Genomic DNA, 20,837 nt, shown 5'->3' with positions numbered 1-20,837 from the left:
AAGAATGAAGAGAAGGCAAAGAGAATTCTTCAATGTACAGTTCGAGGACTTTAGCTGTGCGCGTGACCTGGAGTGTGTGGTGATGGGCGGGAGGGGTGGCGGGGTAGCATTATGCGCTGCGTCCCGAAAACATTTCCTTTGACTCATGGTTAAAAACCCTCCTTTCAGGAATCGTATTGGCCCAAATAACTACTCATCGCACTTGCCACAATCAGTCTGTTTTGTGACAGTGCAGAGTGTAGCTTGTGCTTCGCTTTTACCGATAATGTCTGTTGAGTTAAAGTCAAAAAAAGTCAAAAGCCTATTCATAGTCAGGCTCGCGAAAATTGTGAGTAATGTTTATACATTTTATGAAGGAAGAGGCAGACCATCAAACTGTTAAAATTCCGTTGTCAAAGGCTCGCCAAAGAACTAAGCAACTGGAGTGTCAGAGCGAGTTGTGACTAAAATAAACCAGTTAACTTAACAAGTTGAAGGTTAGTAACATGTGTGAGGCAAGTTTTACTACACCAAACAAAAACCGTAAATGACGTAGAATAGTTGACAATTTCCATGTTGAAGAACATCGAATACCGACTGCCAAAACAATTGAGGGAGGCGCTAAGGGACAAAAATATATTTCCAGGGTTGTGAAAAAAGTTTTAGGTGGGTATTAAAGGACCTGGAATTTACTTGGAGAAGGACGGCAAAACAATAGGAAATTATTAATTGAAAAGCCAGAAATCCGAGAGAAGAGGATAACATACTTGAGAGCGTTGAATAATTACAGGGAGCAAGGACGCCCCCATAATTTTATTTAGACGAATCCTTATATACTATCGTCTCACGTGTCTAATCAAACTTGGTCAAAATGGGCTCAAATGAAGGGATACACGTGCCGATTTCCAAGGGCGAGAGACTAATAATTATCCATACGGATGGAGAGAAAGGGTTCTTGCCCAATGCTTTTACATGCTGGAAAGCAAGGAACCATAGTGGAGACTATCCACAACAATGTGAATGGGGACATTTTTATGAAGTGGATAAAGGAAAAAGTGTTACCGAATTTAGAACCAAATTCAGTACTAGTATTCGATAACGCGCCCTACCATAACAAACAAATTGATAAAGCTCCTACTTCAAAAGTAGGAAGCAAGATATTGTGGGCTATCAAAAACGGAATACCATTCTGCGACGATATACTTTTATCCTGAACTCTACAAACTTGTGCAGCTATATAAACCAAGGCATGTCCGGTACGCCTTGGACGAAACTGTTCAACTACAGGGGTCATGACATCTTACGACTTCCGCCCTACCACCCACACCTCAATCCCATTGAGTAATTTGGGCCGAATCAACATCATTTGGTTATGAGAAATACATCTTTCACTATGTATCAAGCTAAAGCTCTATGCAAAGACAAGATATCAAGTATGGGCGCAGAAGAGTGGTCAGTAAAGTGCAAGCACGTAGAGGAAATCGAAAGGGACTATGCAGCCGCAGAACCCCGGATTGGACAATATTATAGAATCCCTTACTATATCAGTTGGTTCGGATACAGACAGCAGTGACAGTGACCCAGAAGAGGAGGACAACTTGAGTGGAATTGAAGAACTCCAATGAAAAAAAACAATCATTGTAAGTAACATTTGTTATTAGAAAATTATATTCTAGCATTTAAATTAATTAAATATTATTGAAGTGATTGTAAATTAAATAATAAGAGAATACCAAATAATAACAATAATAGGACTTATCCTTGTTTTTCAGTTGTTATATTGTTGTTTAACGTGTTTTTGAAAATAACATATGTGTGAATAATAATCGGCAAATCGAAATCGTCAGTTTAAAGTCGTTAAGAGATTCTTGCGCCTTCATCTCAGCGGCTAGCACGTAAACGCAACCCGCCACACAGATAGCGTTCGTTTTTTGAAAGGGTAGTATTAGGGCTGCACGAGCACAGCTAAATTCCTCCAACTCCTCCAAGGAACAACGGAGCGAATAACCGGATACGGATCATGGTGGATACACTCCTTTCATTTCATCATCAAGGCTGAGCTACTCTAAGATCACAAACTAATCTTATACTGTCTTTTATAGTACGGGAGCTAGCAACGTTTGTAAAACAAGAATTTCAGGTAAGCTGATTTTTTGATATGCTGTCTTTCTTGCTCTTTTGGTTGGAGTCCGGGCTATCTGGCTGACGGTAGTGGTTGCGTTTATTAATGCGCATCTTACCTGCACAGGTAAAAATCCTGGAGTTTAAAAGAATTTTTTATGCATAATTTAAAATTTTTTCCCTTTATATAGATCTACCAGACATTAATTTTTTATTGCCAGACATTTTTACTGTTGTTAATTATGTGCCATGCGCGAAAATTTTTTTTATCATAAAAAATTCAAAGTATTTTTGAATGTCTGTAATTTTTATATTATGTTATTTAAACATAAAATAATCTAAAATTAATTTGCCAGACGTTAATTCGATTGTTAAATATTAAATATAAATAAAAAATTAACGAACAGTATTGCGGTATGATACTTGTGGTTGGAGAGAGATAGTTTGGAGTGCAAGAGAGACAGAAAGCGACGGCAGCGCTTCGGCAAATGGACAACATGGCGTCAGTCTAAAGTCACATGTTTGTGTTATTTGTAATGTTTATTTATTAATTTCGCTACAATCGCCAGTGGTAAAACGAAATGTGTTTCTGTAATGGACATAAACATAAAATCATTCTTTTCGTGATTGATAAACTGAAGAAGTGCCAGGAAGTTTTGAATATACGTTTAAAATAGAAATTAAAGTACAGTGACATTGAACTGCCTACTGAAATCTTACCTGTGCAGGTAAGATGCGCATTAATAAACGCAACCACTACCGCCAGCCAGATAGCCCGGACTCCAACCGAAAGAGCAAGAAAGACAGCATATCAAAATTTCAGCTGACCTGAAATTCTCTCTCGAAAACGTTGCTAGCTCCTATACTATTAAGTCATCGGCTTCAACCTTTAAGGGTTGTTTTATTGCTTTATTTTTCCAAATTAATCTGTGGCCTCAAATATTAGACCACAAAGTATGTAAAATAATTTATAGATTCTTATACAAATTGAAAAATATATTAACGTATTACTATATTATTATATCAAAAAAATTGATATAATGTTCCAAAGAGAATAAAAATTGGACAAAAAGTACAAATATACTTAAAACTTATTACGTTTAATCTTCAGGGAAAGTTACAAAACTTCAGAGCCTAACCGCACAGAGTATAACGCTCTGAGACGTGGGCAAAAGTACTTTTAGTTTTTATTATAAATAAATAAATATATACATTAAATTGTATAAATGGCAATAGCCTTATTTAATTTCAATATACACCACAGAGCGCTTACTTTTTCCGATTCAATTATTTTGTATTTGGCCGTATCTATCACTACATTGCTTATTTAAACGCATACCGGTACATAGTCTCTGAGTCTATAACTATCTTTGCATATTATTTGTACAAAGCCTACTTTTTCGATAAATTTACCCAAAGAAAGTAATTGATCGACGACAACGTTAATTTTAATCAGGATCAAAGTGGGATAATAGTGAAATGTTTAAAACAAAGTTTACCTCGTCACACATCCACTCAAAGCCATGTACATTGTAAAATAATGAATAAGGCACCATTCAAAGAACGTTGTAATCCATTATTTATTAAATATAAGATTTTGTCTGATAAACTTGTATATTTATGTAGCCTATGTTTATTGTATATGAAGATGAATTGCAATTTAGGCTTAGTTGTACACATATCAGATGTACATAATCATAATACTAGAAATCAATTCCGGTTTGATGTGCTATATAGTAGGTTAAGTAAATGTAAAAATAGCTTTTATATTGTAAGTCTGAAAATATTTAACAATTTGCACAATGAAAGTAAACTCAGACTTTAACTATTTAATTTAAGATTCTACACTTGGTTAGCTTAAACCCTTTTTATGATTTTTATGGTTTGTTAGCCTTACGTCTGTACATTTTTAAATGCTATCCTTGTTAGCTTTGTGAATTTTAAAATCTTTATAACTTTACGTTAATGTTCAAAATTTTTAGAAAAACTACTGTATTGTTATGTATTCATCGATCTCTTTGTTGATCACCATTGACGTTGTCTATTGCATGCATGTATTTGATTACAGACAATAGAGATGTTTCATTCTGATTTCTAAATGGCAATATTACTGTCAGAACATTTGCAAAATGAGTCCTCTCATTAGATAAAAATTCTGAAATTACGTTTGGATTGGATTAAATGTTACTACTTTAAAATAGTTCTTCTCTAATGGAATCAATAAACTCTTCTGACTTGTACTTTGACCTCCGAAACCTGATGTAACTTTTTTATTTTTATTGTTAGCTCGTTAGTATAAAAATTATTCAAAACATAACATTCAACTGTCGACAGATCTTATTTTGTATGGGATCTGATAGGTTACATACACAGATGTGCCATTTTATCAACTTCCCAAAGGTACAAGCTTTATGTTCTAGATTAAGTTTAAAGTGTTCCTTTTTATCGAAATTGTAGATGCAAATATTGCATTTGCGCCGCACTGTGTTAGAACATGCTGTTAGCTAGGACATCTCTAACACAGTTGAGCAATGGGTTATATGTACAGTCAAAGACAGTAAAATAAAACTGCATGATTAAAAACTGTGCCCATGTTAAACTGATATGAAATATGTTTAAACCTAAACACCTTTTTTATTTCTTTAGCCCGCTTTATTTCAAAACAATCTAAGGTTAATCTTTGAAGAATATAGTAAATTTCTACGAATATTTTACTATTATTTGAAAATGTATGAATTAATATTATTTTAGCTGAACAATGGATAGTTTCAATTTTGAAAAGTGCTCTATGAGGAACAGTATAATATGCTGTGAATTAGTAATAAAAATCAAACAATATGTAAGTTGACCTCCATTAATGTTTTAGGGTTATCAGTTTTCCTAAAAGACAGTAGGATTTTTAGAATTGTTAGCTTGTTAATAATAGTTTACACTTTTTATAATGCCACATTTCACAGAATAAATTATTCAATCCTTTGCAGATATGACCTCTTTTTTACCAAGAGAACATAAACATTGAGTTAGAAATATGTTTTTAGTGCAAGTGCCAACATAATACTCCTAAAAGTAATATACTTGTAGAGTTTTCTTAGAATAAATTAGGCTAGTATGTTAACCCTAGAATAGAATATTATATAGATTTTTAGAGAGGTTTTATTACTTTTCTGAGAGTATTGTTTTGGCTTGGATTGTGTTTTACCTTTTGATAAGTTAGGCTATTTATTTAACATTATCTCCAACGGATATCTCAATTTTTTCAGTTTGCATAAAATAATTAGAAAAGTAGATAAATATAGAAAATAGATTATGATAGGGTGTAACATGTAAAAGAGCCCTAACCATTAATTAACAACGCAAATGAAAATTTAAACAGGGAATAATTTACATGAATAAATTATAATAAATAGAAAAAAACAATAAAATAAATGAATACGAATAAATAATTACCGTACAGATAGAGCAGAGTACGATAAGAGGATAAATTACATACATATAATTAACAACAACAATCACAACCAAAAGTAATAGTTCTATTCAGTACAAATTAATTCAAGCTACAAAACCATTTCCTCAACATGATTGTCTCGCAATTGTTGTCTTGAGGACTGCTACATTGTCCTGGAAAAGTCAACAATTTCAGCAACAGTGTTTTCAGATCTTTGAATTTGGACCATTGTACTGTTTACTGTATACAGTAGTTAGTGCGGTGCTGTTGTCTGCTGAACAGGTCACTGGATAGGTTGGCTGATGGAGTCCTGAATTGGACCAGATGCAATAAGTCAGGACAGCCAACCTTGCCAATGAGGGTCTTATGTAGTAGCACAACATCAGCAGAAAAACAGTGGTAAACAAGAGGGTGGAGCCCCAGATCTCGAGACAGGTCTTCAATGGAAACTGTTGGTAAGGACCCCTTGTTGACAAATCTTTGATGATGATTCCACACTGGTGAGCCATATTCAAGTATTTGGTGCACTAAGGCACAGTACAAAGTCTTTTAAGGCAGCTGTGTCACTTAAATGTCTTGAAAAGCAGAGAAAAAAATCCAATCACTCTGTTTCCCCTACTGCAGATCTTCAATACATGAGATTCAGAGCTTAATGAGGATGTCAATATGATGCTTTTAATTCTTTTTAATCTATAATTCTTTTAATAATTTTAAGAAAATGTTGAAACAATTTTGTACAGATCATTCATTCTACTCTCTTGAAGAGTTTTTTACACTGTGACTTGAAAGTAATTTTGTTTGTATTTGCCTACCATTACAAAACATATTAACACTATGGACATAAATATTTAAAATATTATATGTATTATTATACTGTATTAAATATAAAGTATGAATACTCTAACCTGAGTCTTATGTTTTATATTGTAGTAAAGGTAATTGACGCAATTCATGTACATTATGTATAAAAAAAAAAGAATAAAGAAATTTTGAATTTGAATTTGAATGCTAAGGTCCTTTACCTCATGAACATGAGCTATGGGTTCACCACGTACCGTATATTCAAAGATTACTGGAGAGTGACAACGGTGAAAGGTTATCGCTTGCCCCTTCTTAGTATTGAGGTTCATTCTATTGACCACACAAGTTTATATAGATCCTCATGGATCCGTAGGCAGTCATCTTCTGTAGATATGATAGAGAAAATCTTCACATTGTTAGCAAAAAGAAGTGAATTCCACTGAAGTTCATCGGGCAGGTTATTTATTAAAAGTGACAAAAAATATGGTCCAAGCAACATTCCCTGAGGAACTCCCAAGCAAGAAACACGATAGCTGATGCAAATTTGATACATAGTTGCCTGTCAAAAATGTAGCTCATCAACCACTTTAATACAATGTTTCCAAAACCTTTGACAAGCATTTTTTTTAAAGAAGACGTGATCCACTGTTTCAAATACCTTAGAAAAATCTAGACATACTGCATTCAACTGAATGTTTAATTGAAAAAGTGTTAAGTTGATACGGTAGACCTTCCACCAGTGAAACCATGCTGCTAAGAGCAGATTACGCCAGCCAATTTGAGCTTAATGCGGCCAAGGAATAGATCTTCAAAAACTTTGGACATAGCTGACAGAACTGATATAGGACCGTAATTAGTAATCAATAGGTCCTGTTTTGTGAATGTGAACAACGTATGCTGATTTGAACACACTTGGGAAAACATCAGAGGCCAGTGGTATGTTTAACACATCAACAATTGGTCCACCTAATAAACTTCAACAATACATGAGTGGTATCTTATCGGAACCCCAACCCTTGGTTTCATCAAGCTTCTTAAGCTTATCCAATTCTTCATGCTATGTGTAGATCATATCATGTTCAGTAATTATTAAAGACATTTACATGTGTTTATGTTGCTTTCTTGGTAATAGATACAAACATGTAATTGATACCATAACGTTTACATAAAGTTTGTGTTTGGTGTTTTCACATATCTTCATATAATAGGCCTAATAAAATACACAGGATGTTCACAAAAGGGTATCTCAAACTTCTGCGGCTGATAGTATACATGAATCCAAATTTCTGTAAAATATATATTCAACAATTTTTTGTACTGATTTTATTGTTCAACAGAAAAAAATATTGTTAAACAAAATGACATCTTAGTACATACATTAATTTGTAAGGCAGATAAAACATTCACTCACTAACTATTTTGAGTGCTTACAACACAAAATCATGAAACAAGTTACCAATCAACAACCATGATTAACATAGCATTTATTAAGTTTTGTTTTGTCTGACCGAAGCCCATTAGGAAGTTCTGGGGATACCAGTCTTGCCATGTTATCTCCCACAGTAAATGGTCTAAATTTGTCTCAGTGTCTCACATAAGACAGTGTGAGACACTTGTTTTGTTAGTATAGTTTTTATGTCAAAAGGGAAAATAAAAGTTTTAATTTGAAAAACAAACTTGAAGTTAAATTAAGGAAAAAATATTTACAATCACACGATGAATTTTAAAATGAACTACGATTTTGTTTAGTTTCAAACATTGCTCTATAAAGACTAAATGTATGAATAAAAATGTTACTTTATTACCAGCTTTTGCTATAAAAATGAACTGAGCTGCACATAAGTTTCTATGAATCTTATGTAAAAAATGAGTATGGGAAAAGAATAAAGAATAATAATAATAATTAGCAATCTTTTTGCTGATTTTCTTGCTGGGCGTAATAAAGAGTGTTATCGTATTTTTTACCTAAATAATTTTCAGTACAATCATCTTAGATCAGCTTAGCTTGCAGACTAAATTAATTTTTAGTAATTATCTATGAAATAGTTAATATAAATTTCCCAGAGGTCTGTTGTCAGCATTCGTAGCTGGTGTTTCAAGCTTGGCAAAAAGTGGGAATTGTTTTACACTTTTGTGCAGAGCACTTTTTTAAACACTGAGCAATGTTTTAAGATTGTTAATTAATTGTTCCAAAATTGATTGATAAGCTGTTCTTTTATTCAGATAAACATTCTCCAGTTTGAATCAAGCAGGCTAAGCATGTTGCAGTTGGAATGTAACAAACTATTGGACAAGTTTTATTCTTCCAAGGAAGAGTTTGATTTCCTCATTAAAGACTCAATCCGAATTAAATATATTGGAGAAGAAGACTCTTTGAGGGTAGAAGAATATATAAAGGAATTTTCAACATTTTTCATGAATGTGTGGCAAGTGGGCAAACTCAAGTTTTCAGAAAAAGGAAAACGGATGAAGTACATATGTTTTGTGGGTAAGATATAGATTCTATTAGCTGAAAAAATAAATATATTATTAAAATTGAGGATTTCATGCAAGCTCCCTTTATGTCTAAAATTAAGAAGTAAGTTTATAACAATATTTCAAAATAAAAAATTATTAACCAAGATTAATCAAATGTTGCAGTAGTGTAAGTTTTGGTTTAGTTCAATTCAATTAATTTTATTTGTTATTAAAAGTTACAATCATAGGAGCTTTGCTCCTGCAACATATGATACACCATATAAATATATAAAATACAAGATCATACATACTAAAATAAGCACAAAGCTGAACATAATTTCAAATCAACATTGCAATTCAAATAGGCAAAATCATTATTATTAAGCTATCTATCTAAAATAAACATGTAAATCATAATGGATAGAAATCCAAATAGTATATTTATAGTCATTGAATTAATTCCATAATTGAATAATTAGGTTTAAAACTGCCCACTTTATCAATACATTATCTAATATATATATATATATATATATATATATATATATATATATATATATATATATATAATACTTTGTCGATAACACATTTTCAACATGTCTACTGAATTTTGCAAAACAGTTCTACATAAAGTCCTGTAAAAAATAACTCTGTCCTATGGAAAAGTTTTATATTGGTTTGTAATTTAAACATAAAGCTGTTTGCAAATTTATCCATTGGGAATGTTAAATTTGTATTATGAATATTATTTTTACTGTGATTTGTTCAGAAATTTAAAATATCTGATTTGGTAATATTTAATTTCAAACAGTAACTTTCAAAAAAATTAATCACATTGAAAATTTAGTGTTATATATTATATTCTAGATCCAACTAATTTTTTCCTGTTCGAAGAGAGACTGTATTATCAGCAAATTGAAAAATCCTTTACGAGGTCAATCATGTATAAATAGTAAAAACAGCAGAGGAGCTTAAATGGGACTTTATGCAACACCATGTTAAATCTCTCTTGAAGCAGAGTATAATACTTTGCTTCTATTAATTTCTATTTTGACTTTGTCATACCTCAATGTAAGATAAGTTTGAAAAATTAAATTGGAAACTCCTTTTCACCCTTAACATTCCAATTTTTGAGTAAGAGGTCATGATTTACACAATCAAAGGCCTTGGATAGTTACAGAAGACACCAAGAATCCTCTGTGATCCATACAAAACCTGATATATTGCTTTGGCAATTTTGAAATAAGGTCAAAAATTACATTTGCATACTTTCCTCTCTAAAACAAAATTTTTGGGAGGAAATAAGGTTGTGCTCTTCTGAGAATATAGCTATCTGATACTATTACACAATTTTCTGTACAATCTTGGAAAATGCTGGAAGTACTGCTATCAGCCAAAAACAGTCCATTTGTTCAGAGTCACCTTTCTGATATAGTGGTTTTATAACTGTGTATTTCATTGATAGAGAGAAAATTCCAGTTAAAAAAAATGACATTAACAATGTGACACAATAGGTTAATTAATACACATGATACCCATTCTGACTCCCTGAAGAGAACTAAGATAGATAATAGCTACTATAGCATGAACTGTGACTGTTATTAAATGGATAGCCCATGTGAATGGTACATTATTAACTCTTGACTGGATATTAGATCAGAAAAAAGTGTTATTTTAATAATTATTTAAATGAATCTAATAGTGATGAACCCCAAAATGTGAAAATTATATTAAAATTAAAGAAAGAAGTCTGTGTGGGTGAATTTATATATCACTGCAGTGCTATAAAGAAAAGGATATGTGTAGAAAATTTGTATTCAAAAGTAAATTCTAACCGTAAACTATTAATTCCACTTTTCCAATTAAATTGTCTCAACAAAACCTGATGTAATCATCAATTATATTATTGATTCTAGCGTATCTGATTAATTGTGATGTACAGACTGAGAGTTTTGTTAGATTATTTAGGAACAGTGCGCAAAACAGTAATTTCTACTATGTCACTAGTATTAACATTTAATATTGTTACTTGCTTAACACACTGACTGTGGCAGACACACACTGCTCCTATCTCTGCTGTGTTAAAGTCAGTACATGAGTCATGTCACAGTGAAGGAGTTGATAATGTATAATCACGTAGTATTATACACCCACACCCACATTAATTAACCCACATAGTAGCACCTGTAATTAAGTAGTGGTGGGCACTACCAAAGGAAACTTATTAATCATTTGTTTAATCAATATATTGGTTTTGACTATATATAATTTTAATAAAGATTGACTCATAAAAAGTATTTGTTCCACCGAGACATGAAACTATCTTTCATTTTGCGGCCAAGCATGCTAACCACTATACCCCAGAGCTCTAGCTTTTCATGACTAAAATATTTTCTATTGCAGTTCCTTTATATATTTTAAATAAATAAACTAAAATGTGATTGGAAGACCAAATACTTATCAAATGATTTTTATTGTTAAATTTGTTTGTAATAAAAATGTATTAATATATTGGGTCCTTGTGACATTGTTAATTGTTGTCAGAGTGTTACAATTTATTCAAAAGTTCTAATTATTTTGATTAATTTTTTTTCCTTGATTATGGGTTTTATACGTTTTGGCATTGTCATCTTTCTTTTGGTGTTTCTGTGAATTCCTTCTAATCAGATCCCAACCTTATTACAAATTAACAATATTCAAGCAAGTTATGGTGCCAGATTTATATTTATGTATATTTTATTCATGTATCATTGCTTAGTAATAATAAACAAAATTTGATAGTTTGTAAGAACATTTATTTTTACGTGGATATTAGGATTTAGATATCTAAGATTCTGTGTGTACCATGAAATAATAACATCCGGTTGTCAGGAGAACAAGGAAAACTGTCTGCACAAACCTGTTGACATTTATCTTCTCTCTACTACTGCAAACATATGGTTTTGAAATAATTGCATTAGTCACAGACAACTTACTAATGTAGCAGCAGACTCTTAGTAGATTAAGGAGTAAAGGAATATCTCATTTAAGCCTAGAATTGCCGATTCTGCGTGGATTTTCTCGTTTAGTCTCAAGTGATGAGTATATATTTTGATAGAAACCTCGGGTGATTTTGATTGAGAATCGAGTACGGTAAAATGTTATCTTAAATATTCTCAAAGCAATACTATATTATATATATAATGTTAACACAATTGTAATTTTTCTGGTACTTTTATTCTTTATTAATTATTCAAAGTTTTCATTATTAAAGGTTCGCAAAATAAATATTGCATTGAAATTAAAGAATAGAATACTACAAGAACAAATAATTGTACAACTGGATGTAACATGAACATTCAAGGAACATTTTTACTATTCAATATTTTAGTAAAAAATAGGGCTTTGGTAAAGAAGAAATGTAGTTAGAATATATTGAGGGCTTGTGCAATAGAAAGGTTGTGTGAACTTTATAATATTTAGTATATTACAACTTTTAGTGAAAATTTCAATCCATTTAGTTTTACATAGACTTGTAGAAGACATTCATATTTTAGTTTTAGGTTTGAATATAGAGAACATATTATAATAAAGAATAATATGTATACAATTTAAGTAATCAGTATAGTGGTACTAAAATTTAGATGGTATGAAAATTAAATTGTAATAATATAAATTAATTTTGGACTAGAACTTCATTTGATTTTAAAGAAGATATTACCATATTTTATTTTCATATTTCAAGTTTGCATACAGAAACAAATTAGTTTATTTGGTTATGTTAATCTTTCTAAATGAGATACAAATTTCAATTTTTAAAGGAGGGAATTAGTTTCTACTTCAAACAAATTTTATCCTGTTAATTCGTGTAGTACCATAGTTGTGGTACAAATAAATGTCATATACATACTTAATAAAATAAACAAGTTTTTCAGATTGTTTTGATTAATGGTAATCTTAATCACTGTAACCCTAAAAAAACACAAAATCTTTAACATATAAATTAAACTCAACATGTTATACAATATAATATGTATATTTTGTTACATATATCTGAATGTTTTGTAAATATTTACACCCATTATTTTTCTGTTGAAAAAGTTGAAATATATAGTTTTGTTACACATTAGGTGTTGTTATTTTTTATTGAAGAAATATAATATATCATTCATTCATATATATTCATTCAAAAGGGGCAGTCTCAAAACCTAAGTACATGAGCCAAAACTAGGGCTTTTTGCACTCCACATTGTGTAATGAGAGAAGTTCAGTATATTCCAGCTTGTTCAAGAAACTTGAAAAACCGATGCAACTTAGCTCTCAGTGAGGTATCACCTGTCCTTTAATCTCTCCCCCACCAGCTCATCACTAAAAACTATGTGCTCAGGTATCTCCAAGCTCTGCCCACACATTCAACACACTGAGTCTTCATTGAAAACACCCATCCTGTGAAGGTGCTTTCTCAGATGACAGTACCTTTTAATGGGCCCTGTTATCCACCGCAAAACTCCTCTCTCCGGTTGTAATGCCTCTAGGGCAACCTCTCTGAAAGGAGAGAGCAAAGCAAGCTTGCTCATCCTAAGCTTCGCCATGGTGGCCCATCTAACATAATCCTTTGCCCAGGAGTTGATTACCTGACATGGAGGTCTCCTAGATATATATAATATAAAAATATCTTCAAAAAAATAAGAAGTACATAGTATAAACAAGAACTATTATACTGTAGAGCATGCTATTACATGTTCTAAATTCTAAATATTTGGAATGATTAGTATTTCTATGGTATTCATAGACATTTTTATAATAAAAAGAAAGAGGGTTGTACCAGAATAATTACATGAATTAATCAATATTATGGCAACCCTGATAAAGTTTCTAAGTATCACAATTTGACAAACAAGCTCGAGTTCATCTTATGTCCTGATCTCAGGTGTGTGTAGAGCTAATGAAATTTAGAACTGCTAAAATTAATATTTAAGAAATTTATTGAGACTAAAAATTCAAAAATATATAATTTGATTGAATTATTTTAATTATTTGTTGAGGTATACCATTGTCAGAAGATTTTATTTTTTGTTTACAGTTTTTTGTGACAGTTTACCTCCCAGATTTCTCCCCTTAGTATGCCACTGATTTGAGCCTAAATTACCTGGTTTGGTTTGACTGGTTTATGAAAATGTATTAAGAAATTTATATGTCACATATATTGCGGTATGTATGTAAGTGGTATTGTGTAGTACATGGTACCAAACTTCCAAAACACATAGTTATTACTAGATGAAACAAAGGGTGGTAATTGTTTTATCTTCAGGTAATCCGTTGGTGGAAGTCATGTCCACTATCCAGAGCTTCGTACAGGAGGTGATGGTCAGATTGACGTACATGCCTTATCATTCTGAGTGCGCTTCTATCATGCATAATATATGTAACCAAGTAAGTGGTTTTGTTACAAATACAAATTGAATTTAATTGTCTAAATATAAACTAGAAATTCATGTTGAGTAATGTACACACTACCATAATTTTAATAAATCAACTACAAACACCTACTATTGTGTCATACTAACTATTAAGTTAGCACTGCCATTATAAAACATTGCTATATTTTAATTGTAATATTTTATGTAAATATAGAATACCAATAGAATATAATTTTGTTCAATTCTTAAATTATTGTAAAACTATGGTTGTTACAAGTATTATTTAGGATAAATGAATATTGCAAGAATCAAATGTATTAATTTATTTTTGTATGGAACTTATTTTTGTATAATCCACATACAATGATCAATCACGTATAAATCAGATTTGTAAATTTCTATGATTGGAGTTTTAAGCTAAGCAAAATTTAGCTGAAATAATCAAGTGGACAATCTTTGCCTAAAACTCGGGTCAGCTCTCTATGCCATAAAACGAATCAAGGCAACTAGTACCCCTGAGGCAACAAGGACCGCATACTATGCATTGTTTGAAAGCCATTTACGCTATGGTATTACTGTCTGGGGTGGATCCACTATGGGCAATCTCAACCGCGTCCTGGGTATGCAGAAAAGGGCAATCAGAGTAATAGCAGGCTTAAGTCCAAGACAAAGCTGTAGAGATGTTTTTAAGAACCTGAACATCCTGACGGTCACTTCCATCTACATCCTAGATACTGTCCTTTACTGTGTGACCAAAGACCCCCCTAAACAAAGTGACGTGCATGAATACAACACCAGATATGCAGGAAACTATGTGCTGCCAGGTCACAGAACAGCCATGTATGAAAGGAAACCATTGTATGCAGGAGTGAAGATGCTAAACAAGATACCAGACCACTTGAAAGCTGGACGCCCTGTGCTGGTGAAGAGGAAGCTACAGAGATGGCTACTAGACAAGGCTTTCTACACCCTAAATGAATTCTTTGCTTGGGGAGACCCCACATAACACTGAAGAAGCTTTTTCATTTTACTTTGTACAGATTGTACTAATTTGACGCTGTAACATTTCTTGAAGAAATTGTAATAAAGGATATTGTCTATTGTCTATTAGTAGTTGTTAGGGGGAGGGGGGAAGAGTACATAAATAAATGGGAACTAATCCAGTCACATAGATCTATGTGACCGTGTTTAATACATCATCAATGATAATGAAGGCAGATATGGCATTATTTTCTACTTTTTCATATCTTAAGACTAGCAAGCAAAAAACAAATTTTTACAATTTTAAAATTTGTCGTGTTATATTTGTAAGATTGAACAAACATCGTGTTATCAATAAAAACTTCTTACATGAAATAAACCTGATACCCTCACTCCAGAATCAAACTTAGATCTGTGTGAATGTACTTAACTGAGATTACTAATAATCTTAGTATTTTGAGCTATATAATATGACAGTTTTCGGTTTCTCACATGCTACTTAAGAACTGGCTGTATTTGGTGACCATCTAGATTTTAGCCCCATAACAACAATGTTTAGGATCAAGAATATTTATTGCCCATTAAATAACACAGTTATAATAAGTTTTGTCAAAGGAATTTTCAATTACATAAAAGTCAATTACAGCCAGTCTCACATTGGGTTTTAAAGGATTTTCTCTAAATCTGGTGTTGTTATCATGTAAGGGCTCGTGTGAAGTAAAAACATTAAAATTATCACTGTAACATAAACCAAATTAAAAAAAATTTATATACAAGCCAATGTCATAATTATTAAAACTAGAAAACATATGTCTACAAGATTCTTGAGATGAAAAATTAGCCAGTATGTATTCCAGAACATTTATTATCTTTCCTCTAGTTTCATAAATAAGAAATTTCTGGTTAAAAAAAAACTGAACATCCACCATAATGAAACGAAATGCCAAGTAAACCTAGTAGAGATGTTTATAAGACCAATGTTTATACCAATTTTAAACTTGTTTCAGTACTCATATTGCCATTTCTTGGTTTTATAAAAGTCTGTATGAGATTTGTACTTAATCAAAAACCATTTGAGATACAAAATGTTAATAAAGGTTAAAAGCATTCCACATCACTTTTTTGTTTTTCTCTAGGTTCATAAATTACGGAATTGTGAATTTAAAAAAGTTTAAATGGCTGCCATTTATTAAAATGAAATGATATACCAAGCTGACTAATGTACTTAGCCAAGATATTTCTTAGATCAATTTCTGTACAAAGTTTTAACTTGTTTGAGCTTTTTTTGGTTTGGGAGTTATAATTTCCAGAAGCGGCATTATTTAGCCATTTATTATATAGAATAATAGAGGGTATATTGGGCTGTAAGGATCATGTAGTAAATGTTTAAATTCTAATAAGGAGAAAAGTTTATTGAAAAATTGTTACTTAACCGGATTTGGCTTTTTCAAATAAGCACCCAGTATAAACTAATTTGTCTAAAGTTAGGAATATCTATAAATTATCTTTATAACATTTGAACTTAAGATATTTTGAGATTGAAATAATATTGGGTTTTTAAATCAAGAGTACTGTGACTTTACCAGGGTAGTGTGCTATATGTTCTAATCCTCCTGAATTAACATATTGTCATTCAAAATTTGATCCTCTTAATTCCTCAATGACAAAAATGCACCCATATTTTATAATAGGTGCAAAAAGTAATATCCTTTGTACTTTTATTAATATCCTTCTCACCAGAACTGTTTCAAAAGCCTTTGGCAAATATGTTTTCTGAGTAACTGGCCCTCCTAACCATTAATTGTTGCTAAAAATATGTTTGTATGCTAAAACTAAAATTTTACTCTGTTGATTTCAGATACATATAGAACTTCAGGAGGAATGTCTTGGCTCGGCAGATACTTGTTTACGCCAGTACATTTACTTACAGGCAGCCATTCCTTTCCTACAGGAACTCAAGTACTTGATACACCAATACCTTATAACTCCTGGGATACACACTGATAAACAGTTTGTGGATACTGTAATCCTTCAGATACCGGCCATCAACAAAGATATGCTGAAGGACGATGATAAAGATATGGTGACTTTCAGATTCGTTGTTGATTTACTTAATGGCAAACTTGTTGACAAAGATGTGTTGGATCATAATTCAGATATTAGACCTATAGTGGAGGATGACATTAATTTGAAACGAAGTTTGCTGGTAACAAAAACTGTAGAGTGGATTATGCAACAATATAAAATTGAAGATGTATCGAGCGTGTTCCATAATCTCACTCATCATTTGGTGCCTGTTGACGCAATTGGGAGAAAGAGATCTTGTTATGACTGGACTCCTTACAGTCTAAGAACATTTAACTATCCTAATCCTGTTGATTTCATAGACACTATGGACACATCTGATATACAAAAACTTGATTGGTCTTTGGTGTACAATGGTTCACCATCCCCCCAGAGAAAATTTAGCAGGAGGGGTCGGAAAACAGGGTAAGATTACTTTGATACGTAAAATCCTTTAATAAATTGTGTACAGAAAAGTTGGAGATCTATGAAACATTTCATATAAATTCCAAATTTGTATTACTGTATGCTTTTATTTTATATTTCCAGCAGTTGCTACTTGTTTCCTAAGCTAAAATCAAGTCTTGTTCTGTGTCTTAATCTGTTCTCTTTATCACTAACTAAACCCTACTTCAAATTAAATTGCTGGTATAAAATCACACAACACATTGGAGAGAGGGAAGGGGAAAGAATGAGTACATTATATTAATTGGAAGAGGAAGCTCTAGCTGAATATCATCATAGATAAAAACTTAATCCTAATAGAATTGTTTTTATTACCCAACAACACTCTTACATATTTGAACTTCAGAAAAAAATCTGTTTAAAAATGTTCTAGATTTATTAACACCAATTTTCCTCCATTACATTGTTTTTAGTGCCAATGACATTTATAAATTTTTCTAAGGTAAGTCTCCCCAACCCTAGTATAGAACGAAAAATAGGTATAATAAGTGTAAATCCCCTGTAGAGTCTTATTTCCATGTAAGATTTACTCTTCCTTAGACATCTGTTAATTAATACGAGTAATGACACAAAAAACTAAGGACTCAACGGTTCCGCGTAGGCTCTGAACCACTTATTCTCATATAGGTCTGAGTACAAACTAATTTTTAATGCTGATCTAAAATATCTTGCTGAGGCCTGAATGACATTCCAGCCAATCTGGATGTATCATATATCTTTACTTACTAAACAGTTCGGTACCCAAGGTAATACAGATAACTCGATTTTTCTGGAAACTTGGTTTGATAATGTATTAGTGGGAGTTAAACATAATAAAAGGTGAATTTGTTCAAATATCCAGTTCAGTAGTTCTAAAATTGTTCATAAAAAGTGGTCCAATATACTCTAGTTCGTTAAAACTCTCAGTAAAAATTATAGTCATGCAGTGGCGAACATATGTGATAGGAAAGCGTGATGATTGATGGAATGTTCATTTTTCCTCTCAATATAAAATTGCATCAAAATCTTAGATACAAGAACTCCTTTCTTGAAATTTAAATGTCATAACTTACATTGTTTACACACAAAATCTTTCTCACTTCTGATCCTGCATTTTTAAACACAATTGAAGCTCATTATGAAATTCATCTACAGAGAACAAATTGTTGAATACCAAAACACTCTTCAATAAAATTTTATTTTAATCTTGAAAGTTTTATTGTGATATTTTATACAAATAATTTATCTTGTGCACTACAGAAGTACATTCATTAGTGAAGCCAGAATGTAGTTTTGGGTGGAATCCAAAAAACCAGAGGGTTTGGAGGTATGAAATACTTAAAATTAAACTATCTAAAGTAAAATAACATACTAAATTTTGGCTTGAAACTTGGTACATAGATACCTGTAGGACCAAGGGATGTATCCTCCCTTGTATCAATATCCTCCCAACCATCAAAAACCGTCAACATTCAAAACTTGAGTACAAGACATACTGTTGTTACCACACATCTTCTTTAATAATTTAAAACATTCAGTTGGAGATTAACAAAAAAATAATATTAAGGGTCTGCTCTCATTTTAAGTTTGTGACACTCTGTGATATCATAAAAAGTAGGAATTAAAAATAAATTAAATTAGATAAAGAATCAAAATAAGGTGGTCTCAGTTTAGGAAAGATCAAAGGTTATTCCGATTCTATGACCATTTCTGCTTAGAGCATGTATAGTCCAGTTATTTTTTACACCTCATGAAATACATGAAGTCCTTTGGCTTCTCAAGCTCTCAATTTTCTATTTAAGGTAATTTTTAACAATTTATGATTGACAGACAAAATTAGATTTTAAAAACTATAGTTCCTTGTATTGTACTGTATTATAGTGATAGTGTCTTTAAATTATATTTTGTTTTCAGACTGAACAACAATGAAATAAGCACAAGTAACGACCTCCAACCAATTAGACTACAGACCTTGCAAACACCTTTACTTCCCCCTTTACTATAAACTTCGTTGTATTATAACTGTTTTGTTTAAAGATGAATTTTTTGTTAAAGTTATTTAAAATAAATAGATGATTAATCTATAAACATTTGTTATGCTTTGCATGAATATTCAAATGTAGGAATGGATTGGTTCCAAATTTTTGGTCCTGGCATGAAATATTAAATCTTCATTCTAATTCATATTGGTTCTAAAAATAAATATTTTTTTATTTTATAACTTTTTGTTATGCCATACGTTTGTGATGCTCTTGGTAAGAAAAAAAAAAAACATATATATATATATATTATGTTTAAGGATTTGTCTTTTGAACACTAATTAATTATTCTTACACTGATATTCTTCCCTGTACTAAATTTTAATATGAATAGAGTTATTTTGAATTGACTGTAATGTCCCATATGGGCGTCTCAGGAATTATTACTTGTGTTGGTGATACTGATCTTGGCCTAAACTAGTTCAATAGTTCTCAAACATAATAATCTATATATCTATGTAGATTTAACTGAGAGCAGATGGTGGTATAGCCCAAGACGTTGGACTAAGTTTGAATTAGACACAGTCTTTCCAAGTTCAAACCTGTCTAACTGGAGCACTTTTTCTAAGCACACTCCATCTTGTATTGTACCAAAAAAAACTTATCATACTAGTATCTTCAAAAAACGCATGGAGAAAAATCTGTAACCAGAGGCACTCAAACACCTGAAAATAGTAATGACTTACAACTCTTCAAAAGGTGTAGTTCACAGTTTTGATCAGATGTGCCCAGAGCCACAGCTAGAGAGGGGTTTGCCCCTGGGGGCAAAAATATAGAAAGTTGAGTTGTTGCCTCACAACTGTTTATACATAGTTTTGTCAGTCTCCGCACAAATTGTTTTGGTTGTCAGGAGAACACCAACTCCTTAAACTTTTCTTCTTTCGTTAGCCCCACTCCACATTTCAGTTTATGATCTTTCCACCATGGTGCAACAGTGCTTATAAGAGTTGTGCACAACTGAACATATCATAATTCTCAATCATGAAGTAATAGACAAAATTTACTGTAACCGACAGTTTATTCAGGCAAGTATGGAACTTGCCAGGATCTTGCAGAGAGGGACAGAGTAAATAACCACTCACTCATCTCTTGTGGCTACAATTAACA

At 31.8% G+C, this 20,837-nt stretch overlaps 1 protein-coding gene across 2 annotated transcripts; it reads left to right on the top strand.

The window, feature by feature from the left end:
• Positions 1–4,756: 4,756 nt before the first annotated feature.
• Positions 4,757–19,790, top strand: LOC124356281. 2 transcript variants are annotated; one of them, XM_046807466.1, is made up of 5 exons: positions 4,757–4,939; positions 8,570–8,834; positions 14,094–14,215; positions 17,042–17,673; positions 19,606–19,790. In XM_046807466.1, exons 1-5 carry the CDS (start codon positions 4,859–4,861, stop codon positions 19,694–19,696), a joined length of 1,191 nt encoding a protein of 396 aa, XP_046663422.1. In that variant the 5' UTR covers positions 4,757–4,858; the 3' UTR covers positions 19,697–19,790. The 2 variants fall into 2 exon arrangements, with proteins under 2 accessions (XP_046663422.1, XP_046663423.1); XM_046807467.1 differs by having other exon boundaries at positions 17,042–17,266; positions 19,606–19,736.
• Positions 19,791–20,837: the final 1,047 nt, after the last annotated feature.

This window comes from Homalodisca vitripennis, chromosome 2 (assembly GCF_021130785.1).
Source record: "Homalodisca vitripennis isolate AUS2020 chromosome 2, UT_GWSS_2.1, whole genome shotgun sequence".
Classification (NCBI taxonomy): Eukaryota; Metazoa; Arthropoda; class Insecta; order Hemiptera; family Cicadellidae; genus Homalodisca; species Homalodisca vitripennis.
This window is presented reverse-complemented; position numbering and strand designations above follow the sequence as displayed.

Excerpts from the sequence above, each read along its gene's own strand:
- LOC124356281 (XM_046807466.1), top strand. The coding sequence starts at position 4,859 with ATGGATAGTTTCAATTTTGAAAAGTGCTCTATGAGGAACAGTATAATA. Across the intron at positions 4,940-8,569 it reads TAATAAAAATCAAACAATAT|ATAAACATTCTCCAGTTTGA; the intron begins GTAAGTTGACCT and ends TCTTTTATTCAG. Across the intron at positions 14,216-17,041 it reads TGCATAATATATGTAACCAA|ATACATATAGAACTTCAGGA; the intron begins GTAAGTGGTTTT and ends TGTTGATTTCAG.